General features: G+C 32.6%; 4 protein-coding genes across 4 annotated transcripts; 1 reads left to right on the plus strand and 3 right to left on the minus strand.

Annotated features, from left to right (window-relative positions):
* Positions 1–12: 12 nt before the first annotated feature.
* LOC123310449 (zinc finger protein 449-like) lies at positions 13–4,291 on the minus strand. Its single transcript, XM_044893916.1, has 4 exons — positions 4,228–4,291; positions 2,485–2,692; positions 1,705–2,425; positions 13–1,018 (listed from the first exon to the last, which is right to left on the minus strand). The coding sequence occupies exons 2-4, from the start codon at positions 2,587–2,589 to the stop codon at positions 738–740; spliced, it is 1,107 nt and encodes a 368-aa protein (XP_044749851.1). The 5' UTR covers positions 2,590–2,692; positions 4,228–4,291; the 3' UTR covers positions 13–737.
* A 694-nt stretch (positions 4,292–4,985) lies between these two features.
* LOC123308978 lies at positions 4,986–9,129 on the minus strand. The gene is made up of 6 exons (XM_044891807.1): positions 8,912–9,129; positions 7,911–8,266; positions 7,122–7,569; positions 6,713–7,022; positions 5,963–6,384; positions 4,986–5,693 (listed from the first exon to the last, which is right to left on the minus strand). Exons 1-6 carry the CDS (start codon positions 9,004–9,006, stop codon positions 5,162–5,164), a joined length of 2,163 nt encoding a protein of 720 aa, XP_044747742.1. The 5' UTR covers positions 9,007–9,129; the 3' UTR covers positions 4,986–5,161.
* Positions 9,130–11,124: 1,995 nt separating this feature from the next.
* LOC123308981 (uncharacterized protein DDB_G0280315-like) lies at positions 11,125–12,059 on the minus strand. Its single transcript, XM_044891809.1, has 2 exons — positions 11,598–12,059; positions 11,125–11,481 (listed from the first exon to the last, which is right to left on the minus strand). The coding sequence occupies exons 1-2, from the start codon at positions 11,871–11,873 to the stop codon at positions 11,374–11,376; spliced, it is 384 nt and encodes a 127-aa protein (XP_044747744.1). The 5' UTR covers positions 11,874–12,059; the 3' UTR covers positions 11,125–11,373.
* Positions 12,060–12,389: 330 nt separating this feature from the next.
* LOC123308980 (zinc transporter 9) lies at positions 12,390–18,279 on the plus strand. Its single transcript, XM_044891808.1, has 11 exons — positions 12,390–12,707; positions 12,764–13,093; positions 13,152–13,439; positions 13,494–13,626; positions 15,286–15,424; positions 15,965–16,120; positions 16,178–16,289; positions 17,049–17,259; positions 17,319–17,511; positions 17,562–17,675; positions 17,917–18,279. The coding sequence occupies exons 1-11, from the start codon at positions 12,629–12,631 to the stop codon at positions 17,959–17,961; spliced, it is 1,800 nt and encodes a 599-aa protein (XP_044747743.1). The 5' UTR covers positions 12,390–12,628; the 3' UTR covers positions 17,962–18,279.
* The last annotated feature ends 762 nt before the right edge of the window (positions 18,280–19,041 follow it).

Below are 19,041 nucleotides of genomic sequence, written 5' to 3' on the forward strand. Positions count from 1 at the left end.
AAATTTAAGCAATATAGTAAAATTAATTTATTGATTCTTATTAAATAAAACTTTACAAATCGTCAACATTCAAACTTAAAGAATCTTATAGTAATAATAGCATAATACATTTGCTGAATTAAAAATTACATTGATAATATGCACTTTAACTCAATATAAAATTCCTTATAAAAAATGAAAAGTTATAGTAAGCAAGTAATAAGAATGGAAAAATACTGTATTTGCTCTATGGATATGTACACATCAATAATTAAAATGTTCCAATGGCATCAAATGTAAAAAAAAAACTGTATTATAATTAATACTCAATCTTTGTATAACTAACCAGCGTTCAAAAAAATTCTTTGTCACGTAGGCTATGCAATCTTCAAGGTTGATATTTTGTGTTTAAATGTGGCACTTAGCTTGTACCACCACATTATTTGAAGTTAAATTTCTAGCATAATTTTCAATATGAAAATTCTAGGAAAAAATAGATTCATGCAAAATCTGAAACACATGCTTGACATTTCAAAGATTCTGTTCTAGCAGAAATTGAGCGTTACATTCCATCACATAATATGAACCTTCAAAATTCCATAGTATAGTGAATTTTTTGAACACATGTTACAAAAAACAATATTGAATCATAGAACAAATATTACTGATTTATTTTTGCAAGGCCCAAAGGAGCATGTTTGGGGAATGAAATCTATAAATCAAGATATAACATTGAAAAATAACAAATTTAACAATCTTCAGGTAGACTCGGGATTTTCATACTTGATCCCATGCTTGGATTTCAAATGGGAGACAAGAGATACTTTTTGTGGGTAAGCAGAAGAACAAATATTGCAAACGTATGGCCTTTCATTAGTATGTTGTCGTGTATGCACTTTTAAAGCATATGGACTTGTGAAACCTTTTTGGCAAAAGTTGCAAATGTGGGGTCTTTCTCCTGTGTGACTATGCATATGTTTTTTTAAATCTCTCACTTTCTTCCCACATATATTGCACATCATTTTTCCGATTTCTGGATCTGAAAACATTGAACTTGCTATTAATGATCAAGAAATAGATTGGCTACTACTAACATTAATTTATGATCATGGAATAGGTTGGCTCCTGTTTACTTAAGTGGTGACCTCAGATATTTGGTCATTATTTTTTCATTAATTTCAATTAATCATCCTCAAGACAACTCAATGAACTCGAGCTGTTAGTTTATAGGAAAAATGTGAATAATTTATCAATTGGATTCAAATAGAAATGACATATTTTGAGGTTAGGATAACTTTCCTTAGGTTCGGACAGTAACAAATATTTTATAGTGGAAAATATAACTTTCAGATATTAATGTAACAAATGAACGATTAGGTGTTAACACATGTGGGCTTTGAGAGTCAAACTGAGCATCCAGGAATAATGCCATTGGTATATTTTGTTGGCAGATTGTGCAAAAACTGTATCATAAAAATTACTGTATCTAATGTTATAGTAAAGAATTATAAATTTTAACTTCGATTAGAAATTGGAAGAGTAATTTTATTAGAGATTCAATGGTAGATAGCACCACCTTCAACACTTCATCTAAAAAAAATCAGAGGTAAGATTTACCATATGTATCCAGGAAGTTAATTTCCGAAAATCTATTATCTTCAGTCCTAAAGACAATCAGGGAAAACTGAATGAAACAAAACATCCATTAATATTCTTGAATTTTACCTGCATGTGTTTTCATATGTCTTCTATGCTCAGCACGAACTTTAGATGTTTTACCACATTTCTCACAAGTAAATATGTGACCCTTATGAATCAATAAATGACCCCTCAAAGATTCTGAATTCTTAAAAACTTTTCCACAATGATGGCATGATGCTGGTCCTTCTGAGTGAAGCTGAACATGTCTTCTCAAATTATCAGCCCTAACAATGATACCGCAAATACTACAAACACCTGGCACTACATGATTTGTCCTTCTGTGGTTGTAAAGTTTAAATCTTGATGAAAATTCTATACCACATTCTTTGCAGTAACACTTTTTCACAGGCAACAAAAGTCTAGAACAGTCTTCAGCTTCTCTTAAATTATTATCTCTGAATATTTTAGTATCAGAATCGTTTTCTGAATTAAAATCATCATTATTTGTTGTATCTGGTTCAGGGGACCATTCATCTCTAATATGTTCATTTTCAGCTTGTTCTAATTCAGTTTTGATAAAAATTAAGGGCTTCTCATCTTCTTCATCAAACTCAAAATTTCCCTTATTTTGTTTTCGTGATGTTTTCTTGTCTTTTGGTGTCGATTTGTCCCGCTCTTCTGCAGCAAATCTTTCACGAAGTTCTAATTCAGAATTCTGAATCACCTTGCGGAAATTGTATAATCTGTTAACGTTAGAGAGACATTCTTCACATATTCTTGTTGGATAGCCATATATTTGGGTTAACTGAAAATGAGCCATTATTTAGCAAGTGTGAATTCGCTATAACTATGTATATGGTATACCTGAACAGAAGATATATCCTTAATTCTATTCAGTATATCTGCTTGATCGAACAGGGGGAACAAAGAATCTTGGGTTCTAAGACAAGTTCTGCATATATTATCCATGTTGGATTTTCTTCTTACCCACCCAAGCTATTTTTCCATCAAACCGATAATTCATTTAAATCATTAAATATCTGTTTGCCATAATAGGACCAACAATAAGAAAATATGGCTCGACTACACTTTAGCGGAAGTCGATTTTTTGTACAGGACGGGTCCTATCTTATGTATTTTGATGAGACGAGTTCAATAAAAGTTGTTTCAACGTTAGGAAACCATTGGTTCAAAAGTTACGCCATTTTGAAGTTCCAATGTTAAGTGTATTCTATTTGCTGCTTTGACTTCAGGAGGAGTCCTATCTTATGAAATTTGACGAGGCTAGTTCAATAAATGTGGCATCAACATTAGGAAACCATTTGTTCAAAAGTAACGCCACCTTGAAGTTTCAATCTTAAGAGTATTCTGGGTAATGTTCATCATACTCTAATTTTATGTTTGTCACTTGTATGCATAGAATGAAAAATATTAGATGACAGAATTATTTTTCAGGGAAATTAACGTCAGATTTCTTTGGCACCGTCATATTCACACGATGGAAGATTTAAATGAAATTAGATACTTTTATTCATTTTAATTCAATTCTTCGCTCTCATAATTGTTTGTTTATTTTAGGTTAGTTTGGGTTAGGTTACGTTAGGCTAGCATAGGTTAGCCATGATATGTAACAGCGAAAAACCAATTATTTTATTATGATTTGGTAAAGTTGTCGTTTTTTTACAGTTAAGTTTATAAGAATTTATACGCGGAAGCTCGTGTCGTAAATTGCATTTTGAAACCACCATTCTTGCTATCACTTCTTAGCGTCATATTTTGTATATTTATATAGATTATATTTAAAACATTATACAGTAAACGTTCATTATCAAATGATCGGCATTTCAATCTCAATTCTCGGAGAATTTATTAGGTACCTTAGAACTCTTATACAAGGTAAAGTTGAGGAACAAACCTAATGAATAGGGAAAGCACGGTAAAAACAGTATGTTGTGCTATAGAGTCAAGTCCTGATTCACATGAAAATTCAACTTGCATGAAATATATCAACCAATATGATTTTTTTTCGTTCCAAATCTGTTCAAAAATATATCAATGGACATAGATTAATCTATGTCAATGGATAACATGAATTCGAGTTAGTCTCTGTCACTTTGATTCATGCCAAAACCTATTCAGAAGTTCGTACACAATTTGGAATGAAAAGAGCAAATTCAAGTCAATTATAAAGAATTCATGATTATTTTCGTTCATGAAAAAGTGAAAAGAATTGTACTGTAGTGTTGTATCGAAAAAGTAACGTGAATGATAGGAATTGGTTGATCATTGAGCTTCGGATTCGTCGTCTACTAAGTGAGTGAAGAATTTTCAACCGTATGACCAGTTGTGAAATATTATAGACCATAATTACAAGGCACCAAATAACTGAATTGTAAGTTTTTAAATTCATTCGATGCGGTTCACATTATTTTGTCAAATGTCATTCAGGTCAGACTTAACATTGAAACTTCAAAGTGGCGTAACTTTTGAGCCTCTGGTTTCCTAAAGTTGAAACCGCTTTTTTTGAACTCAGTTCGTCGAAATATACACAATAAAATCAAAAAATTACAAAAAATCGACTTCCGCTAAAGTGTAGGCGGACCGAAAATATTATCCTATTATCAATATTTTATTCAATTTGACAGTATGACAGAAAGTCACAAACATTAACTTGTTTCTCTATGTTTCTTGTTTTTTTATCCGATTCGCCCTTAGCCCCTTGTTATTTAATATCGATATCGAAAAAATATTTCAACCTTTGTTTATAGAAATTATATGAACCAGGCCTCAGTCAACGTTTAACTCTATAATTTTGGTTGGAATATAATATTTTTCATGATTGGAAAGTCCAGGTCATAACTTTGGGAAGTTCGTTGAAATAGTTCTCTAAACGAGTTGAGAATATAAGAATTCGAATTCGGTATGTTGCAACAAATCTTTGTTCAATTCCTGTCTGCATGCCGCTTAAACCTTCATTTCATTATATTTCAGACAATAAAACTATCATTACAAATCTTTGTATTTGTTCTTCTCGTATATTGTATTGTAAATGTTTTCAGAATCCTGAAGATGGCCGAAATACCGGCCGAAACGTCGATGTAAGAATAAAAAGGAAATCAGCTTTTCGGATCTCCCCTTTATGTATGTATGTAATGTATAGATTTTTAAAAGGTACTCCAATGAATGGGTTATTACAAAAACAGAAAGTAGTAGTTCAATTTATATTGAAATATATATCACATAGAAAAGTTATGACAACATATATTTCAGTTGTCATTTAATCAAAACACTTATTAACAAAAATAAAAAAATTCTAACTTAGGAATGAAAAAAATCCTATATATAAAATTAAGAAAATCACATCAAAAAGTTATGACAACATATATTTCAGTTGTTATTTAATCAAAACACTTATTAACAAAAATAAAAAAATTCTAACGGAATATAAAAAAAATTCTATTTATGAAATTAAGAAAATACTAATGTCAAAATCTATGAATAATGAATATGATTATAAAAGTAAAAATTTACTTTCTCAAATTTATTTTATATCACCGGTCAAAGCAGCCAAGGCAGCTGAAGCTTCTTGTTGCATCAAGTTCAAATGGTTCTCATAATAGCGTCCCTTTTGTTTTCCTCTTCTCCCCTTTTTATGATTGTTAAAAGACTTTCCCTTATGAGTATCATTAGGGTAGTTAGTATTGTCTTCTTCAGATTCGATGCTACTCTGTTCACTGCTGATGAAAAAGTTTTTCAATCGTCTCGTGCAATTCTGGAAAATTCCTTCCTCTCTATGAGTTTTCCTCGCAGGGTAGTGTTGAACATTTTTCCTTTCTGAGTTAATAGCAGTGAATTGAGATTTGTAAAGCTCCTGGATTTTTTTTCCTGTATGTTTCAATTTGAAGAGTTCATCAACACTTTTTTTTATGGATTCAGGAGTAATTGTTGCAACTGTTTGATTCTTCATGCTGAGAACATTATCGAAAACTTTTTTAGCCTCATCGTACTCATTTTGACATTTTCTCAAGTATGCAATATGAGCTCTATCCGCCGTTTCACCATGCGATTTCTCACTGAAATTATAAAAACTATTAAATATCCAACGATTCTTTACTGTAATGTTAAGGGTGGGATGTACTTTATCTCTGAATTGTATAGGGAAAGTAAATCAACTTAACTACTTTGAATGCAGCAAACAGACCTCACGAAATTTTCATTAAAAAAAAATTGAATACTTAATTTCAAACATACTTTTTTTGAATTATATAATGCACAGGTTTGTAGTTCCAAATTTTGCAATTTGATGAAAACTCAAAAGAATATTAGTCATCAAACAACTTACAGATCTATTAAATATTCGATGTATTGCCTATAAACGTCATTATAAGGGGTGATAGCATTTTGCTGCAAGAAATTTGCAAATTTGGCAATGTAATGGATAATAGTTTTGTGTTCATCTTCAAGTTCATCTTTCATGTGATTCATTTCATTGATCATTCGTTGTTTCTCCCTCCTCAATTCTTCTTTTGACAACAAACTTTTCTTGATGTTATCATTTTCAATTGTCTTATCCACTGTTTTGCTTTCGTAATAAATATGCATGTGGCAGGAAAAATCGCATTTACATAACTTGCACTTCCCTTGAGAATCCATAGCAGCACAATCAACTAATTCTGGCGCACCAATCATTTCTTTGGGCACGTTCTTTAAGTAGCATGGATTGTGGCAACGTTGGACATAATGCCACTTACTAACAGTGCGGACCTGCATAAATAATTCTTCATTATAAATAAGAATCTTTTAAAAGCGTGAAAGACCAGAATTTTCGGAAATATAACTGAAATATTGCTAGCTTTATTTATTTCACATAACATGGAACTAGATGATTCGTAATTGCAGAAGTTGAAGTAAATTGTTTTGAAATATTTTTTTCTTGAAGTTTAAAAGCTGATTTGAAATCCTATGTTGAAAACTGAAATGCTGAAATTAAAGAGAGCGAAAAACATAACATAACCCTGTATGTATTTCTCCAGTTTATGGTGAAACACCCTGTATATTATGTAGGAAACATGATAATAAGCTTTCTCATTACCTTATATATTTGAGCACATTTGGCACTGGTGCATACAGTGACAGGTTGTGGCAGTTCACAAACTTCTATATCAATGATTGGAATAACCAAATTTTTTTTCAAATCCGTTATGTCCAAATCATCTAGGGCCAAAAGTTCTGTTTGTTTTTGCAATGCTCTCAGTTTGTCTTGAATAAGTTGGGTTATATCAGCCATTGGCTGTTTCAACTGGTTGATGATGCCCCTAGCCTCATTTACGCACATCGTGTTTTCAACTCTATGAGGTTCTAAGGGCTTCTGCACATCATCTCCAATAATATGAATAATCATCCTACAAATGAAATATTATTATCATCTATATCTATATAGCTGAAGACCAATTTTGTGTTGATAAAGATATTTTCATAATTATCAAAAGAAAATTTAATACCTCCAAGACTCTTCAGCTGATTTATCCCAACTTTCAACAAAATATTGTCTTTCCCTGTCAGTAAAACCTACTCCTGAAGCAATTGCTGCCAGGTATCTGAAAGCTTCATTGTCCAAGCAAAATATATTCTGTTTACTAACAGGAATAGATACATAAGGCGGTTTTTCACTAATATCTTTTAGAACCTTCCTCAAACAAGGCAGTGTTTCACCAGGTCTGTAGCATGTACCCCGAGTGTTTGTGAACACGAAGAGCAAGTTATTACTTGCCGATTTTTCCAACCTTGAGAGAATCTGCTTCATACAGAATTCAAAAAGAACAGTGATTTTGCTGCTATTTGGTTTCATCAAGAACATAATGCCATGTATCATCTTGAGAGGGGCAATGTAATCTATTATCTTTTGGCAGTTTATTGTATCTTGGTCAATACCACGTGTATCACCAATGCCTGCAATGAAGCAGATAAAATTGGCTTAATACAAAAATGTTTTTACAGAAAAATACCTAAATCCAATTAATTAGCTAATAAGCAATAAGTTGCAATAAGAAAATGATAATTCAGCTCTACATTTATCTTATACATAACTTATGAATTTGAATTCCAAATTCGTTGTTCAGAAGTAAGCTCAAAGTAACAAATAAAGTAGTCTTTTAAATACTATTGGATAAATGTTCAATGATATTTTAAAATCAACTCGAAATGACATCAACCAAAATCTAAACATGAATAAAAATAATACATCAAAGTCCTACTGTAATAACAAGCTGGTGTATCAATAAGTCACATACCTGGTGTATCAATAAGTTGTACGAATCTTTCACCATCACTAATTGGGAAAGTGTAAGTTTTTGGATCTTGTGTAGATGATTCTCCAAGATGGCAATGCTCATTTGAATCAGATCCTATCTTCACTTCCCTCAATTCATAGTTTTCATCAGTCACAGTAAACTTGCAGGGGATCAAAACTAAAGGATTTTCCCTTTCAACCTCATCTAGATTCTCAAATCTCAAATAATTAGCAAATGCATTGATGAAAGTGGATTTTCCTACTCCAGTTTCCCCAATGATGAGGATGTTGATTGTGTTCTCATCAGAAGGTTCAGCTATTGGAACCTCCATTGGTTCGAACTCCTCAGTAAGATATCTAAAACTAGCATGTTTCAGGTGGGTATTCATGCAGTCCATACTGATTTTTTTTTTTTTATTATTGATTTAATACCAGACTTGATCATTTGGGTATACCATTATTTATTGTACAATTTTATAAAAAATTATTTAAATATTCTGCTAATCTCTGGTGGAAATGGAAGAAGCTAAGTGAAAAAAAATAGATCTCCCCCCCCAATCAATTTTTTTCATTTTTCATGAAAATATTTTTTAATTCATGGCCCATGGGAGTTATCCAAAGAGAACCAGTATTCATCAACTTTTTTTGGATCTCAAGTACCCAGGCTTCTTACATGTTTCTTATATTGATATTAAAAACTTCGTGAAATAATTTTACTTAATATGAAATGTCTTCAAAGCCGAAGACTTATACTTATCATTTGGCACGTAATACTGAATATTTTCAAATAAGTCATGAATAAATAATTCGATGAAAATTGTTCTACACAAGTTAAAGTGGCTCATTATCACCCCAGTAAGTTAACGAGTAATACAGAAATAGAACCTCACAAATTGCTCATTGTTGAATTCAATAATTATGGAAGATATAATGATATATGTCTAGGTTTTCAATCATTCGCTGAGATAAACTTATTATTTCAAGTAGAAAAACAGCACTCACCCATCCATGAGGGTTCCTGATGTAGAATGAAGTGGATTTTTTGCCCGACTTTTAGAAATATTGCTGCTGCATCCTGACGGTTGCTCTTGCTGCATATTGAGAAACTATTTTGAGTAGCCCAAAAAAATATACCCACAAGTAACAAAACAACCAGAGTTCCAAATGTAAACTGACTTGACTCTACTTAGTAAACTCCTCGGTAAACTCCAGATAACTCTGTCGTGTCGACCCAAACCCGGTATTTGCTACACCTATATATAGGTTTCTTTGTTGACTTGCATTAGTCAATTCTATTCGTTCCCCCCTTTCTTAATCTTCATATTTATTTTATTTTTTTTATACGTATCCCACACCGGGGAAGTACCTGTTTTCTCTTCTCCTCTCTCCTTTCAGGCATCTCTGGCTGGCGAGTGAGACATCTATACTATATTTGCCTCCTTCTCTATAAATCTACAGGGGGTAGCCGAAACTTTCAGCTTCAAGATGTTCCCGGCTCAGATCAACAAAATAATACTGCAAATTATTTTATTATATAATTTTGTTTCCTTCAACGGTTTATTTTTCCTATATTTCAGCAAATTGTGAACCAATCACCTGGTACAAAGAGCCTGGTACTCCTGGTAGCGACAATGTACTATATATATTAAAATTTGCCTTTTAGGTGCCACCTTTAGGGAGCAGTATCTCGGCAGGAGCTGCTCAAAAAAATATGAAAGAACCATACTATCATTTGACAAGGAATGAACCCTCAAATTTTTTTGCAACTATTCATTTACATACACCCTATATGCCTTATGCTTTATTTTGTATAGTACCTACCCATTCCTATTCCTACATAAAAAATATCTCATAAAACCTTCAAAAATATATTAGGAATTTGATAGATAAGTAGGACATTATTATTTGAAAGAAAGAAAGTTTATCACATAATTTGATTATTTCTTTGCAGTGGCAATATGTATCATATTGTTTTCACTATACGTGTACCTTCATGTTTAGTTTTCGAGATGTTTTTCTCAGGGGAAGTACAGCGATTACATATATACAATTTCGCATATGAGTCATTATTTATTGCTGATAAGGAACAAGTAATATCATAATAGAGCAGATTATTATTCTTCAAGTAAGTGTTTGTGGACGTGATAAGAAGTCATAAGTATCACAGATTACAGATTACTCTGTAATCTGTGATAAGTATCTACCTCTGTATTAGAATAACTGACTGAAATTTCAACGACATTAATAAACAGCCTTCTGAATATTTTCCTTCGGCCTTCGATAGTTTTGTTTTTGTCACATCGAGAATTTGAGATTTTTCATTTACATGCATAGGAATAATTACCTCCAAAAACTTCAATTTATTCATCTTCGGTAGTTAACGGCGAATTTATAGCCTTTGATGGAGAAAAAAGAAACATAGCATTTGCCACAGCCATCTGAAGTACTATATTACTCTACTGCTGTGTTATTTATTTCAAAATAATTTTTCTCCATTAATTATGCAACTGCAGAAGTTTATTTCCTTCACCGCTATCTGAAAAAAAAAGACGGAAGATTTTTTTTTCAGCATTTAACCGTCGGTATTTATTTCTAACTTTACAGGGTGTCCCAATGAAAAGGAGCCACCCCGCCCATATATACTCATATTATAATGATTATTAGCATTCAGTATGATAGGTAAGCAGTCCATAATTGTTGGTAGGAAACACAGGATTATTATTTTTGTAATAAAAACACAATGTGTATTTCACAGAATTATTGTAATTAAGAGATTAGGTAGAATAACTTTAGTTTAAGCTAAACCATTGAACCACTTCACATAAGAAGTGGTTTATCTCACTTCTTTGGCCTGAGGAAGCAAAGGCAATTTCTACGAAACGTCGGCACAGTTGATAATAGGTCTGTTTGTAGAGTGGTTTGCAACGGTTGTGAACTGTACAGAGCAAGCGCAATTCCATTTAAGGGTAGCGAAAATCCATTTGCGCTTGCTCTGTACAGTCCACAACCGTTGTGAACCACTCTACGAACAAGCCTATAAAACCTTAACACCTTCTATTTTTATTTTGTCCTATTTCCTGAGAAGAAGATTTCGATTATTTAATTATGTAGGACGCATTTTCTAGTATTCATTCTTTCCAATGTTTCATCTCATTATTGCATGTAGATTAATTTCATGTTGGATTATAAAAAACAAAGATGAAGAATAAAACTAGTTATCTTATATAGGTAAGATCTCTTTATTGCAATATTTCTCCAAAAAATTTTTCCCCACCAATACTGTATGTGTACAGGTTAATATAAAACAATATCTCTTAAGTCACCACTCCAGTTGAGGCTTAACTAGTTCAGTTTGACTTAGTATTTCTTATATACATTATAGTATGGCATGAATGATATGAATAAATGAAACAAAATCCATCATTCCCATATCAGAAAAAAATTTAACAATTTTACAAAGATTCTTATCCTGAAATTTTCTTTTTGAGCTCTTCTTCCAACTTTTTCCACGGATCTTCTACGAAAGAGGGATGTAAAAATGATGAAATATTGTCTGATTCTTTTGAATTATTCTGAAAGTAAAAAAAAAAAAAATAAACTATAACTACATTTTCAAAATATAAGTGAGTAATATAATGTATTTTTAATATTTGTATGGGTAAATGAATTCTTTCAATTCAATACTTACATGATTATTCTTTGACCACGAATTGTTTCTAGAATTATTGGAGCTTCTATTGTAAGGACCTGAATACCGATTAGCAGAATTATTGTGGGACTGACTGAAACTAGAATTAAAGCTCTGATTCCATTGTTTTCTTTTGTAACTTTTATTTTTCACTGGACTGCTGAAATTATTTGGACTGAATTTTGACTGAGGTGGACTGTTGAATGCAATGAAATCTCGGTTATTATTCGACTTATTCTGATTGTCTGAATTATAATTTCCATTATACTCTGACATTTTAATAATTTGTTTAAGGAAACAACAAATCTGAAATAACGTTACAGCTAAATTTGAGAATTAAATTGACTTTTCAGGCACATTTGGATAATTGGATGAAATTATAATTTTGGAGTTGCGACACTTGCTGCGGCTGATAGAATTTTTATTTTTGTTTTTTTTTACACATTGATTTTCGATAGAGTAGGTTATAGGTTATGTTTACAACGTGACTTCTATGGTGCGTGACCCTCTCATTTTCTTGAAATATCTTTTATAGACTGGCTTGTTTTCGGACTTTGATTTTATTTCATCGTCATACCTCTTTGGTCATACTATGGAGTTGGAGGGTCGTACAAAAACTGATTATCATCAACAAGATATCTTAGGTTGTTTATACTCCTTTTGTATGAAATAAATGCAACAATCGGGGTGTGAAACCCTCCAGTACCCACAGTACTCCACATATTTCATATCACAGATTAATCTGTGATTTCAAATTTTGTGGACAGTCAAATGTCAAATCGTTTATATGACAGATGTCAAACAACTTAAATTGTAAAAAATAATAACAAATAATTAAATAACCTATTATTTTTTGGGTGTTTATGTCATCTGAAGAAAAAATTCAATGATTTTATTCATTCAACTGAATGAGTAACTTAAACGGAATCAACTGGAGATGCGGTTTTGAGGAAATCTTCATAACAATTCTGCAAAACATCAGTCTAGGTTCTTTTATTCTTTTAGCTATGAAATAAATAACATTAATAAACATGTCATCTAAAAATTTTATGCTCATCAAGTTGTTTTACCGTTATTCTACAAAGACACCATTTGTTGAGGCAGGTTTCAGTAAGTAAAGATTTGCAGAATTTCTGTGTCGTTGGTGATCGAAATTCAATTATTAGGTGTTCTCACTAGAAGGCAACTGACTTGTTGGAATCAAAATATCAGTGTAAGAGGATTAAGATGGTCTGAATCTTTATGTAAAACTAAGAATGAAGAGAATGCTACCAAGAAGGTGAACCCCAAGGGGGCAGAGGGTTCATCTAAAAAAACCAAGAAAGAACCTGTCTTAAATATTATAGCTCCTGAAATTAAAGAGGAACAAGTCGCAAAAAATTCGAATATTGCTGCTTCAAGTCAAAATTCTGATACATCTACTAATGCACTGCCAGAAGATCAGTTAAGGAAGGTGAAAAACCAATCAAAAGATGCAGAAAAATCTGTACAAAGTGGTTTGTTTGGTTGCTGAAAAATTATTATTACCCTCTAACTTAGCTTCATTATTTTCAGACGTAAAAGATATAGGGAAAAAACGGGTAAAGCTAGACTTAGCTGCTCAGTCTTTAGAGAGAAACTTTATTACACCATTTAGAGCAATGTCTGAGTTCTTATTGAAACCATCAGATTTGGAAAATTTACCTAGAACAAGAAGAAGATCACCTTATGAATGTGAACCTCCAATAACAGTTTATTGGAGAAAAGATGTAGAGGCAAAAGCCATGGAAATTTGGGGATCTAAAGAAGTATTAAATATGGAGTTATTGAAGAGGGATATTGAAAAGAAGAGATACCAACAGAGTGAGTACTTATGTCTAAATTGATAATATTCTCATGTACATCTTTTGAATCCAGATATTTTCATGGTAAAAAGAAGATTACGGGATTATAGAAGAGAAATATCAAAATCTGCAGGCGAAACTGTGAAAGATAATGATCCTGGCTTATCTGGTAGATCAGGAAGAGTGGTACTAATAGCTGTAGGAATGTAAGTTTACCTTGTATTTTATTCATTATTGCATTTATAATTCTCATATATTTTTTCTGATTATAAAGACCCATTTTACTCATATCAGTAATTCTTCCAATGAAGTTTTCTAAGAGTATCCTCAATCCAAAATATAAGGTTCCTTCTCTTATTGGAATGGTGTGTATTATATATATATTGATTGTCCAAATTTTGATGACAGTCCTAATGATTTCATTTAAAATGAATTTTTTCTCCTCCTGTGCCCTTCAATCTAATATTTTACTGAAATGAATTAAGAAAAAAGATTTTAGAAAAAGTAATGTTTCCAACCAAAAGTTGTGTCTTTCCCCCACATGACTGCTTGCCAGAATTCCGTTTCGGGTCTTTCAGTAAAAGATAGTCAGTGCAGGAAAATCACTCTGCAATTTTTTGAGAATATCTGTTTTCTACTTATATAGCTTCTATTTATTATCAGATTTGTTGTTGTGACGAAAATCCACATCCTTCGATTAGTTTCAATTTACATTCCACAAGGTAATACCACAAAGTCGCGATTTCGACTCCCAACAAAGTTTTATCGAAAATTTTTTTTTGTGATGAATTCATATTATCAATTGAAATGTTTCGATAGCTCAATTTAAAAATTTTGAGTCTCAAAGCTCAACCATCAGTTTTTTTTTTATTATGTTAGAGGTTCTTACGAGATATTTCGACGGCTGCAGTAAAGAAACGGTTTGATATTTCGTGTTAGGTATAAAAGGAAGTACAATCGGGAAACATTTCAACAATTTCGGATGAAATTTTTTTTCGCTGTAGACATGTGAAAAAAAAGTTGTGTTCGATTTATGAAAAAATTGCTTCACAGAAATTGTTCGAAAATTGTGTTCATTCAGAAAAAGAAATTCAATTTGGCAACCGAAAAAAAAATCACGAACATTGGAGGTTTTCCGCCATTTTGAAATTTTTTTTTCGGAGTTCTTCATCTTTTCTGAATTTAGCACTCAAAAAATACTCCGATGTGACCAGAAACCGTTTCTTAGAGGTTTATACATAACTGACCACACTCATTAGAATATTGCTCAAATACGACGTTGGACACCCTATATCTCGCTTATGCGTCGCAAACGGGGTATATGTCATAAAGCTGCATTCACAATCAATTCGCGGGCCGAAGTGCACTTCGCCACGAAATTTACCATTCGCAATAATCTTGGTACCAAATACTCAAATGAATCAAAAATGTAATTGATCAAAGCATAAGCATCAGCATCATCTATAGCCGGCACGAAATTCCTTGCCGAAGTGATAGTTTGCAACTTGCAAGAAATTTTGTCTTGAATTTCATTGTGAATGGTAACGGAGAACGCCATCTGCTAAGCTTCCGTGCCGAAGTGCACTTCGGCCCGTGAATTGATTGTGAATGTAGCTTAAGGCAAAAGTGATTCTCCCGGTGTCATTCACCCACCATATATGTTTGTCCGGTTTATGATGAAACACCCTGTATATACCCTCTACTAATTTAATAGTTTTCCGCAACATTTTGAAATCATTCATTCTTGAAATCAGCTCATAAAAACTATTTTAGAAACTTTCGGCGCAGAGCTTCTATCCCTAAATCACTTATGTATGTATTTGTAATTTCAAAAATAAAGTCATTATGTCCTTTTTGATCTACAGAAATATGGCAAATTGTCTGTTCAAATTATTTGCTTGGTTATACACAGGATCCCACAGCATGTTCTCAGAATGTATACATTCCTTGGCAGATACTGTAAATCAAGTTATTTTAGCTTTTGGAATCCATAAATCTGTTCAGGTAAGTCATAAAGGTCATGTCAAAATCCACAATAAATTGTAATATTGAAATCTACTATTTATGCAGTTTTTGATTAGATTCCTCAATACAAAATAGAGTAATTTAGTCGATATTTCATGTTTTGAAGGAAAATTCATGTGGAATTCATAGTGAATATCCAATCCGAATTATTTCCCAAACAATAAAATTTCACCACTAACATAACTCGTTTTTCGTTAACTGCAGTCCAAATTAGTTTCTTTGGGAGTCGGGTGCTTGCAAATCAATCTGAAGAGGACTTATTCTCAATTTCTGCGAATGACCAACTTCCAAAATAATTATATCGAGTTCGTAAAAGCGAATAACAACGCGCTGGGTCCGATTTTTATATTATCTATTATCATTATTCCATATTTTCAAGCGTACATATACAACGTAGCACAATAGGCGCTGAAAAACGCCTTCATAAAACAGGTCAAATATGTGAAATTTTCAGGGATGATTAGTATTTACTAGGTCATTCGTACATATGTATGTGAAATGATGGTTTTATTTTTTTAGCTAGCCAATTCCTATCATCCCTATGGATATAATAACATGAAATATGTTGCATCACTTATATCGGGAGTTGGAATATTTTGCGTTGGTACTGGACTTTCCTTTTATCATGGTATCACTGGTATTATGAATCCAGAACCCTTATCGGATTTTTTTTGGGTTAGTTACGAACGAGAACATACCAAAATGAAACTAATACAGCTTCTAAATTTTTAGGCTTACTTCATTTTAGGGGGTTCATTTGTTTCCGAGGGTGCTACTTGTATGGTTGCTTTCAATTCTATAAGAAAAGGAGCTAAAGAAGCTAAAATGTCTGTACAAGAATATAGTGAGTATTTCAGGCAAGGCATAGAATGTCTAGTAACTAGTAACAAAAAAATATGTAGCATGATAATTTGACTGGTTGACTATAATTTCTAAACTGTACTTTTTTTCTATGCATGTTTTAAGTTTGTTCCGTGTGTTGATTCGTTCATTAGTAGTAGTATATTGTCATATCACGTTAACTCTCACAGTACCTACATTCCCTCTGGCATTATTTGTCAAAGACGCAGAAGTGGTAGACGACGTTCTGCAACGCCCGTGGAAGACCGTTTCCTAACTCATTCGATGAGAAGACAGCCTCCTCAACACTTGCAGAATGGCGAGTTCAATTGCCCTAAGCACAGCTAGAAGACGTCTTCGTGAAGTCATCTAAAATCGTGACGCTTGTCTAGTAGAGTTCCCACTCACTCTTTGTTACTGTTAAAAGAAAGGAGAATTCTTCAATGAAAATTGACATTTTTAATTACAAAAAAGTGTCTAATTAAAGAAAGAAGCATTGGGAATGGTAATAAATAATTGAAGAAAAGTTACATTTTTGTGCTACAATAGACCGTTGGTCGCGGTGGCAGGTTTGGGTTAGTCCGTCCAACACACCCAGCAATCAGTAAATCAGTACATTCCTCGTTTGATTATTAGACTAGGTTTGGAATTTTTCTTGGAGTTGCAGCAGCTGTATAAGGGATGTGGACAATATTCCCAACATATCAAACAAACTTTACCATGTGATATGAATTCAAATTTCAATTATTTTTTCCATTTTCAGTTTTTAAGAGTAAGGATCCAAGTGTTAACGTTGTATTATTGGAAGATTTCGCTGCGGTTGTGGGTGTGGTGGTGGCTGCTGGGTGTATGAGTTGGGCATCAATAACAAACAGTCCGATTCCAGATGCCCTTGGCTGCCTAGGTATAGGGTGCATCTTAGGTTCCGTAGCTTCTTTCATCATTTATTCTAATGTTGCTGCTTTGGTGGGAAGGTGAGTCGTACCCTACGTAAAACCATATAAAAAAAAACGAAGATCTTTTTTCATTACAGATCTATCCCGGAAGATGACTTGAACAAAATAAATGGCGAGTTAGAAAGCGATGTAATGGTGCGAGCAATCCATGACGTTAAAGGCATAGATATGGGCAACTATCTGGTGCGATACAAAGCGGAAGTTGATTTCGATGGAAGGGAGTTAACTAGATCGTATTTGGATAAACAGGATCTCAATATGTTGCTGGAGGTGAGGTTGATTTTTTGCTTCATCAATAGTTTAAAATTTGAATTTTGAAGGAATGTAAGAAGATTGAAAATATAGATCAATTGGAAGAATTCATTTTGAAACATGGGGAAAACATTGTTGATTCTGTTGGTGGAGAAATCGATAGAATAGAGATGAAATTGAGGGTAAGAAAAATATTACTTTCTCATGTATTTGCATTTCTATTATGAGAAAAAACTAAGGAGATATTATTTTGATATTGATATATTGATATTTGATATTGAATTATCCTAATAAGCCATGTTGATTTGCAGTGTTATCAATAAATGATAACGAGTTAATGCGATAAAATGCTTTCCCTACATTCTTTATATTTATGTTCTGTTTATTATTCATATTAATATTATTGTAATTATGCATTTTCAGAAGAAACACCCTGAAATCCGCCATTGTGATTTGGAAATATTGTGAACATGCTTGAAAAATCTGTATATAAATAAGCTGATATACTTAATTTCCAACTGTATAGTATTTTGTGATTCTTTTCATATGATTAGGCCAAAAATTATCTTTGATTCTAAGTGATAAAATCTTTGATTATTTGTTATTAGTTTATTGGAATAGTTGGTTTTTTATTTATTTATCTAGATTAAAATTAAAAATGAGCACTCAACAAAACAATTGTTCTTATATATTCTTCTATATTCCACTTAAACAGGAAGCTTGTTATAAATATGGAAAACTAAAAAAAATGAGGTTATCTGCTGAATAAACATTGAAAAAATGGAATTTTCAATTATTTTATTGACTTTATCCTCTAATTCCGATTGCGCTTGGTTATTGTAATCACGCTTGGTTATTGTAATCATATTAGTTAACTTTTTCGCATTTTCTTTTGTAATTTTGCTTTTGTAACATTGTAGCACGGCATGAACAAAAGTTTTTTTTCTACTAATCCGATGACCCCACAAGTCTTCACGAATAAGGTCAGTTTTAGAAACATTATTTATTTGTTTCTGGCAATAGAACCATTATTGGACGAAGTTTTGCAGAAAGCTACCAACCCACAATTTACCAGATTTTCTGTAAAATCCTGCCAAGCCTAAAGTATGGAACATCCCTATAGCCTATAAATCTATATATATATATATATATATATAGATTTGTTCGACCGCATATACAGACCCAAAACGGTATACTCGACCGACTTTTCAGTCCAAAAGTGACGTTGTCAGACCCGGCTCCGGGTCTGGTAACGTTCGACCATAGAATCGTTATAAGGGGGGTTAGGGGATGCTAGGGGTGAATTTTCAGGTGGGTCTGAAAAGTCGGTTATACTCGTTATTATATACAGAAAACTTCAGGGTTTGGCCAGTGCGAGGGCGCTTCGAGCGACATGAACTTGATGTATATAATCCGCATAGTTTACCGACGCATCTAGTCCGAAAATTTGGCAACGCTGCAGTTGAAGAGCTTGAGAATTGATTTTGTCATCTTTTCGATTTATACACCTCAAACGTACTATAGGAAAACTTATACGATCCCGGTATG

This window comes from Coccinella septempunctata, chromosome 3 (assembly GCF_907165205.1).
Source record: "Coccinella septempunctata chromosome 3, icCocSept1.1, whole genome shotgun sequence".
NCBI lineage: Eukaryota > Metazoa > Arthropoda > Insecta > Coleoptera > Coccinellidae > Coccinella > Coccinella septempunctata.